General features: G+C 36.5%; 3 protein-coding genes across 3 annotated transcripts; 2 read left to right on the top strand and 1 right to left on the bottom strand.

Moving 5' to 3' along the window:
• Window positions 1–373: 373 nt before the first annotated feature.
• LOC131801664 (actin-like protein 6B) lies at window positions 374–2,819 on the top strand. Its single transcript, XM_059120585.1, has 3 exons — window positions 374–709; window positions 765–1,607; window positions 2,475–2,819. The coding sequence occupies exons 1-3, from the start codon at window positions 508–510 to the stop codon at window positions 2,708–2,710; spliced, it is 1,281 nt and encodes a 426-aa protein (XP_058976568.1). The 5' UTR covers window positions 374–507; the 3' UTR covers window positions 2,711–2,819.
• A 4-nt stretch (window positions 2,820–2,823) lies between these two features.
• Window positions 2,824–4,454, bottom strand: LOC131801665 (S-methyl-5'-thioadenosine phosphorylase-like). The gene is made up of 3 exons (XM_059120586.1): window positions 4,295–4,454; window positions 3,025–3,804; window positions 2,824–2,963 (listed from the first exon to the last, which is right to left on the bottom strand). The coding sequence occupies exons 1-3, from the start codon at window positions 4,313–4,315 to the stop codon at window positions 2,928–2,930; spliced, it is 837 nt and encodes a 278-aa protein (XP_058976569.1). The 5' UTR covers window positions 4,316–4,454; the 3' UTR covers window positions 2,824–2,927.
• A 2,042-nt stretch (window positions 4,455–6,496) lies between these two features.
• On the top strand, window positions 6,497–7,961 carry LOC131800522 (uncharacterized). The gene has a single exon (XM_059120584.1). The coding sequence runs from the start codon at window positions 6,553–6,555 to the stop codon at window positions 7,363–7,365; it is 813 nt and encodes a 270-aa protein (XP_058976567.1). The 5' UTR covers window positions 6,497–6,552; the 3' UTR covers window positions 7,366–7,961.
• Window positions 7,962–8,928: the final 967 nt, after the last annotated feature.

Raw genomic sequence — 8,928 nt, 5'->3', positions numbered from 1 at the left:
ACAACAACAAAAACTTAAAATTATATTTCCTCACGATAGTATATTGAAAGATGCATTAATTTCCTTGCAAACACTCACCAAAGTAAATGAATATTTTTTTCAAAATTGTTTTGCCTTTAAATTTGTTTTTTTTTTTTTTGCGCCATCATTTTTCATAATTTTTTCAGCTCATCGAAAATTCTCTATGTGTTAACCCACTAGATCTAATAATCCCTTTGTGCAACCTTTATTACTGTAAACGTACTTTAACTAAACGATTCGAGTGAAAACGGTTGGCAATACTATCTCAGTGACTTGTTTTTATAATTTTTATCTGGCAATGCCATTTTATCCAACTTCTAACGCCGGAACTTCATACACACTTAACTCGGTTTTCTTAGGCTTCATAAACAAGCGGCATTTGTTTGACAATCGTGTGTATGCAAAAAAAAATCACATAGAAAATAGTAATTTTGAAAGAAAGTAGTGTTCAAAAATCTTTGAAATATCTACAGATACAGCAGCAAAATGAGTTCCGGCAACATGCTATACGGTGGTGATGAAATTGGTGCATTAGTCTTTGATCCGGGGCATCACTCACTGCGTGTGGGTTATGCCCAAGAGGATACACCTAAAGCGGAAATACCCTCTGTTGTGGGAGTTGGACCAAGTGTACCAGATACAAATATGGATTTAGAAACCAAAGCTGATAATAATGTGACACAGAATAGTAAGTCATGAAAATTAGCCTTATCGGCTTTAAAGTTAATGTGTTCTCTTTACAGACGCTCCATCACACAAATATTATGTGGATACAACCTATATAAATGTACCACGTTCCCAAATGGAGATCCAAACTTATATGAAGGATGGCATGATCGATAATTGGGATTTATTTGAAAAAGTAATAGACTATGCCTATGCCAAGGTAATACAATCTGAACCAGAATATCACCCAGTATTGTTTTCGGAGGCCTCGTGGAATGTGCGCAACAATCGTGAAAAGCTGACAGAACTAATGTTTGAGAAGTACAATGTACCGGCTTTCTTTTTGGTGAAAAATGCAGTTTTGGCTGCTTTTGCCAGCGGCAGAGCAACAGCCTTGGTTGTAGATAGCGGTGCCACCCATACCTCTGCCGTGCCGGTACATGAAGGTTATGTGCTGTCACAGGCCGTTGTTAAGTCACCTTTGGGTGGAGATTACCTTTCCATGCAATGTCGTCAGCACTTGGAAAAGATTGGCATCGATTTAACACCATCCTATCAAATTGCTTCCAAAGATGTAGTCAAGGAAAGAGATAATCCACGTTTCACAACACGTAAAATACCAGATAATTTAACTCAGTCATGGCAAAACTATATGCAAAAATTACTGCTGCAAGATTTTCAAATGAATATTTTACAAGTTTTGGAGAATCCATATGATGAAAGGGTGGCATCACAAATACCTACCGTGCACTATGAATTTCCAACGGGCTACCACCAGGAGTTCGGCTCAGAACGTTTCAAACTGGCTGAAAGTCTATTCGATCATGCACCATTGGGTGCCGGACAATTGGCGTCGACAAGTGTTGGCATGTGTGATGCTGATGTACGTCTATCCCTCTACGGTTCTGTGGTGGTAACAGGTAAGTTCGCTTAACAATGATGAAGGCTAATTTCGTACCAATAAGGATGAAAACGCATTATTCAATTTTAAATTAGGAAATTTGGACAGTTCCAAAATGCGTGTAGGAATTTCATCAAGTACTAAATGGGGGCTTGGTAAAAACGTTACGCCATTTATTATCGAGGTATTTTATTCGTCAATAAGAGCCACTACGATTCGGAATGATGTTTAAATTGGACGGTACTCTATGCTTGGTTTTGAAATTTCAAACATTTTAGTAGTAAAATTTCAACGCAGAGAAATATTGCAAGTTCTATAGTGACTCATGTGATAACATGGACTTTTACGCTGATCAACGAGTCTACACTCCAAAGGGGTTTTCCATAAAAGTGGTTAAGGCAAATTTAATTTAGGAGTGAAATTTCAACGCTCTATGAGAAAGATTGCAAGTTCTCATGTAATAACATGAACTTTTACGCTGATCAACGAGTCTACACTCCAAAGGGGTTTTCCATAAAAGGTGTTAAGGCAAATTTCAAAAAGTTCAGAAATTTTCACCATATTTTTAACAGTATACAAAAACCAAAAAACATTTTGAAGTTTTTATTTCGATCATTGGTTTAGAAATACCAGATAAAAAATGATATTTTTGGAACTTTGGAACCCTATATCTCGGGAAGTATTGATTTACCCAAGATCTACCTTCGGTAAGAATTTTCCGCCAGCTAGAGCTTAACTCAATTTGTTTCGCTTAAACATTTTCCTGACGCCAATTATTAGGAATAAAACTTGGCATGTTAAAGTATTAATTGCTTCCATATTTTCAACTAATTTTGAAAAAACTTCTAGTTTTGCTTTCAATGTAATTCTCCTTTCTCTTTTACAGGGGGAAACACACTACTACAAGGCTTCCCCGAACGATTGAATCGTGATCTGCAGCTACGCGCACCATCTAATACACGTCTGAAAATGATTTCTGCAAATGGCAGTGTTGAGCGAAGATTTGGCGCCTGGATAGGAGGCTCAATATTAGCTTCCATTGGTACATTCCAACAAATGTGGATATCATCTCAGGAATATGAAGAATCGGGTAAAAGTCAAGTTGAAAGAAAATGTCCTTAAGATAGATTAACTTCTGAAAACAGTGGGTACGACAACATAAATTGATAATACATGGGGGAATTAAGTAACATAAGCACGACAAATAAAATGGGATTTATAACTTATATAACTGGTTGTTGTTTCTTTGTGGGGTTTATTAAAAATAAATGCATTTCTTATTTCATAAAAATAAAACATCATGGAAGATATAAATACTAAACAGCAATTGACTTCAGTTTCATTTGCCTCCCATGGTATTGTTAACAACGAATTGCTGAAAAATACATAAATTAATATCAACACGTTTTGTTAAGTGATTTTATTTTAACACTAACCTTGGCTTCTGTAATTGCCTCTGACCAATCATCTGCCGCCACCTTCACAACAGCCTTAACCAATATCTGTTTGACTTTTTCCACATTCTCCGAAAATGTTTTTAAAACATCTTGTACATTGACACTTTCATGACCCTCACGCCAACAATCGTAATCTGTAGCAATTGCGACAGCAGCATACATTAAACCAGCCTCTTTAGCCAATACGACTTCGGGACACGTGGTCATGTTGATAAGATCACCACCCCATTGACGGAACATATTACTTTCGGCACGTGAAGAGAATCTTGGACCTTCTATTGTTACCATTGTTGCCTTATCGTGGACATTAAAACCTAATTCCTTTACGGTTTTTAATAAAATTTGTCGGCAACGTTCATTGAATGCTGGATACATGGGCAAGTGGCAAACACCTTTAAGACTTTCTTCTCCGCCATCGTGGAATGTTTGACAACGCTTTGTGGTGCGATCAATAAAATCGTTTGGTATAGCCAAGGTGCCTGGTTTAATTTCTTCACGCAATGAACCGCATGCTGTGGATACCAAAAGATGTGTACAACCTGCTTGCCTCAAGGCCCAAACATTTGCACGATAATTAACATTTGAGGGCATAATATTGTGTTTACGACCGTGACGTGCCAACAGTACACATTTGACACCTTGAATTTCACCCTCGATCAAGACATCGGAGGGATTACCGTATGGTGTGGTCACTGTTGTTTCATGGCGATTCTCCAAAATATCTGGGTCATCTAAACCCGAACCGCCAATTATACCAATCTGAAAATAAATGTTTTCAAACAAGTTAGTTTTGAAAAAAAAATAAAAATAGAGAAATAAATTGTGGTTTGTTCCTTCGTTTCTCTTGCATTTAGCACAAAAGACGCTATTTATTTAGAGGATATGCTTGCATGTCATTTAGATCCTAGATAATTATGCCACTTTTACATATTAATAAGGCTTTCTTTAATGTTAGACTCTGATTGTACTATCACCACCGTATCTGATGTAAACTTAATTTCATAGAGACGGCGTCCATCAGTAATGTATATGTGAATCTGGACTATTGATCTACTATGGCCTAATTACTCAAATATCTTAATGGAAAGCCCCATATATGGTTATTTCAAAGCTTCTTCCCATTCACTTCTCTCTTTCATTACAACTACACTTTCCGATATTTTCGGCTGGGCTCATGTTTATTTTTTACCGGTATGCATCTTCTCAATAGTGTCGTTCGTGGCCTACGAACATTATACCAACTTCTCACCTTGATTTGTTGAGATGACATTCTGCGCTGCCTCTTATGTGCCAGTTTCTTGGATGGTCAAAACACAATTAAAAAGAATAATTCTATAATTCTATGTAATAATCTAACGAAACCCTTCCTTCCGCAAAAGTTCACTAGCTTCTTGATAACCTATTACAGAGCTGCCAAGCTTAGCAAATTCTAATTAGAAAATTATGGCAACCCTGTTTGAAGCAATTCCTACCAAATAAAAAGCGTTCCAGACCATTTTTAAAGTGCCGGTCAAAATGCATGACATGCAATTTTATGGTGTTATTTAACATTTGTATATATGCGTCACAAATACGATGCATGAATCAAAATCAAAAAATTTTCTTGTGCAAAAGTTCACTTGCTTCTTGATAACCTATTACAGAGCTGCCAAGCTTAGCAAATTCAAATTAGAAAATTATGGCAACGCTGTTTGAAACAATTCCTATCAAATAAAAAGCGTTCCAAGCCAATTTTAAAGTGCCCCGTACACGGTCAAAATGCATGGCATGCAATTTTATGGTGTTACACTGCCTTTACACGGTGACATTTTTTAACCATGTCATTTTTTTTGTTGGTAAAAGGTGTAGAGAGACAAGGATAGAAGAAAAAATGGCACGATAAGCCACCGCACAAGGTTACATGCAATTTTCTTTGCATTTCTCTTTTTGCTTCTTCCGAATTTTTTATGATTTTGACATTTCATATCGTTTCTTTATTGTAATTTTTGATGCGTTTCTTTTATTGTGATGTTATGTTTTTAGTGACTGAATTGTATAGTGAATTATATGAAAATTAATTGGAAGTATTAAAAAGTAAAAAAAGAAAGTTAAAATAAAAGTTAATAATGCAATATTTAACACCTCAATAACTTTTTCCATCATTTCTTCTTTAGATTCACACATTTAATTTTAAATCACTTCTTTATAAATATCTGTTGCAAACAATTAGCTCTATACGAAATACTGAATAAAATAAAATGTCAGAAAAAAATGCCAGGCAATATTATCGTAAAATGACACCGTGTAAAGGCGCGAAGATTTACGCAGAAATTTTAAAAGAGAATTGATAAAAATGCCAGCTACAAATTGCACCGTGTAAAGGCAGTGTTAGTTAACATTTGTATATATGCGTCACAAATACGATGCATGAATCAAAATTAAAAATTTTTGATTTTTCTCTGACGCTCGATTTTGACGTGTGTGCGGTTGAGGGGTCATGCTTATTCTCATTTGCGACGTTTTCCACAGCGAATGAGTGCATATACAGGGTGAGCTGAAAAAATTGCAACCAACTTCAGACTGCTGTCATTTCTAAGCTACTCGTTCGAAAGCTGTTAAAATTATTCCAGTGACAGCTTATTATATTGTCACAAGCGTACAAAAGCATTTTGGTGAGAATTTTCTAGAAAAAAAGTTACTCGTTATGGAATTCAAGCGTGATAGTGTGATTTCTTTATATTTGGCTGGAAAACCACAACTGGCTATCGTTAGCTACACACTCCACTCTAGCATTTAAATGTGAATAAATCATTTGTGTCTCGTACCATCGCTTTAACGGTTGTCGCCAACACTTTGGGATGATATATGTGAAAAATATAGCAATCGGCTTATTAAAGTAAATCAATCGACCCTATTATGGTTGTCTCCGACGTCGCAAGTCGAGGCGACAATAATGATATTAGGATTGTCGTTTTTTGTCGATAGCGACAATATGCAGTGTCCTCGGTGGCAACACTGCTATCAATAGTCGAGTACTCGGTTTCACCCATAGTCGAGATCGGCAAACGATAGTAGCAACTAGTTCCGCGCTCTTTAGTGAAGATGTTCAATTTTCTCATGTCTCATTCGTAAACAACAGAGTACCCCGAGTCTTTGCTTTCATTTTATTTTTTATCGGGCATTCCTTTGTGACCTTCATATTCGTTTCTTTGGGACGTTTTTCATTTTTGTTTCCAACGCTCGCAACGAACTAGTTCCGGGCTCTTTTAGTGAATATGTTCAATTTTCTCATGTCTCATTCGTAAACAACAGAGTACCCGGGCGTTATGCATTACACTCATTCGTAAACAACAGAGTACCCCGAGCCTTTGCTTTCATTTTATTTTTTATCGGGTATTCCTTTGTGACCTTCATATTCGATTCGTTACGTTCATTAAACACATCTGCAAACACATTGTTCATTAAACACATCTTGCAAACACATTGTTCATTAAACACATCTTTAATAAACAATCTTACAAATACATCATGGTGGGTGGCGATGGTGGCCGTGGCATTCAAGTTCTCAACATTTCCAATGTTAATGCCCAGGGCAAGACTGTTCTGAATGATGGCAAGCTGTTGGAGTTGATACAACAATATCCCTTTATCTACAATCCTCGAGTGAGGTCTTACGGAGACCCAGACTATACGATGTGGGCATGGAAACGTATTAATGCTGCCTTTAATCGCAGCTATGAAAACGATCCCTTTGCGGCATTTTCTATATCCGATTTAATCAGTCGCTGGCAAGTTTTAAAACCTTTAATACAATGCCTGAGCAAGGCATATGATCTACAGGCCATACCCAGCTCTTTAAGGCAATCTGTGCTGCACATCAATGCTGAATTGGAGGATCCAAGATCGAATTCAAATCCGAAATCCAATAACCCGGCCCAGAATCTTTTACAAGACTACATGCCAGAAATTGCTGAATTGCCGCTGGAAAAACGTTTAGCCCTGGAGAAAGATATCTTGGAGGTATTATTCCGGACTGAATTGGATAGTAAACAGGTGAAAATGCTAGATTTCAATGAGGCGAAACAAGCCAATCATGAAGCTGATGACTTGCTTAACGATATCGGTTTCAAAGCCGTCTTTGAAAGAGCATGGAAACAAAGAAGACTGATGAATAACAACACAGATGTTGCAAAACAACTATATGGTATCAATCCAGCAAGATTAGTTCGCTTATCGGAGGCCCACAAGCATATACGGCCGTGTTATGTTAATGTTAAGCGCATGAATTTGGAAGATTATCTTCCATTGGCACAAATTAAGAAATTCTATAGCAAAAGATAGTTGTGAAGATAAATAACCCTGTGCACTAGGGTAAGAAACCCGGAACCGGTCTGAGTATTTTCACAAGCATGTTCGTCACCAAACTGATTTTGAGCTCCAACTAAGGCATAGTGTTATTTTTCTATAACGAATTGTAGCTCCTACAAACTAATAAATAATATAAATGTAAGTTTTAATTGAGTAAGTTATGGATAAGAAAGATTTTGCCATTGAATAAAATAATCTACATTTTATCCCAAACTTTACATCTTTCACACCTGATGGTATTTATTAGCTTCTAATTCATCTTATGATAATATTAATAAATCATAAAACGAATGCGAAAACTTGGAGGTAATATTTAACAATAATGGCATGAGGACTACATCTGGCACCATATTTTTGTTTGTCTACATGAGGGAGGAAGATCTTACTGAGTATATAAAGAAATCGTCACCCCACAGACCAGAAACTCACACTTAATAATTGGATTGTTCTCAAAACTGGTGGAAACAATGTTGAAAGTCAACGTGATTATCGAAGTGAGCTTCAATATGGACATCTAAGTTTAATTTAGTAGACATTATTGGTAGAAACGGCTAAATATTTATTTTTAGAGCTAGACCCCAGTCAACATTTTTATAACCTCTACCATTCTATGGAGGGTATATTAACTTTTTCATTCACTCTTCGAAATATTTATAATAGACCCTACAAAGTATATATATTCTGAATCAGCCTAAAATTCTAAGACGATCTAGCTATGTTCGTCTGTCTTCCTGTTGTAATCACGCTATCTTTCGAACGAAATGAGATAGAAGGCTAAAATTTTGCATACATGCATAGTTTACCAGTAGGCAGGTTAAGTTCGTAAAAGGGCCATGACGGTCCAGGTTTTCGTATAGCATCCATACATTACCGGAATTATTTAAAATTTCATATTTAAAGTTCGTAATGGGTACAATAGCCTAAGACAAATATTTTTGTGTGTAGGTCCACTTCTTCGTATGGCCCCTACATAACGGTAGCTCCCGATATTCGGTGTTTTGATGATTTCAGTAACATTATTCACAGGAATCGTTTCAAATTTCGCATTAGTAGATCTTAATGGTTACTACAACCTGTGGAAAAAAATCGTATGCAGGTCCACGTCTTCGTATAGCCCCTATATAACGGTACTTTCCGATATTCGGAAGTTCATAATGGGTGCTACAGTCTATGACAAAAAATTTTTGTTTGCAGGTTCACGTCTTCGGATGTCCCCCATATGATGGTACCTCCCGATATTCGGTATTTTTATGATTTGAGAGATATTATTCACCGGAATTGTAACAAATTTCGTATTTGAAGTTCGTAATGGGTACTACAGCCTATGACAAAAAATTGTATGTAGGTTCACGTTTTCGTATGTCCCCCATATAACGGTACATCCCGATATTCGGTATTTTGATGATTTTATCGACATACTACTACATCGACGACGGTACTACAGCCTATGACAAAAAATTCGTAAGCAAGTCCAAGTCTTCGTATAGCCTCATTTAAATAATAGTCTCCGGAAGTTTTTTGAATTTTTTCAAGTTC

The sequence above is a fragment of the Musca domestica genome, unplaced genomic scaffold (assembly GCF_030504385.1).
Source record: "Musca domestica strain aabys unplaced genomic scaffold, Musca_domestica.polishedcontigs.V.1.1 17, whole genome shotgun sequence".
Classification (NCBI taxonomy): Eukaryota; Metazoa; Arthropoda; class Insecta; order Diptera; family Muscidae; genus Musca; species Musca domestica.
The sequence above is the reverse complement of the archived record's forward strand: the minus strand, read 5'-3'. Positions and strand labels throughout refer to the sequence as shown.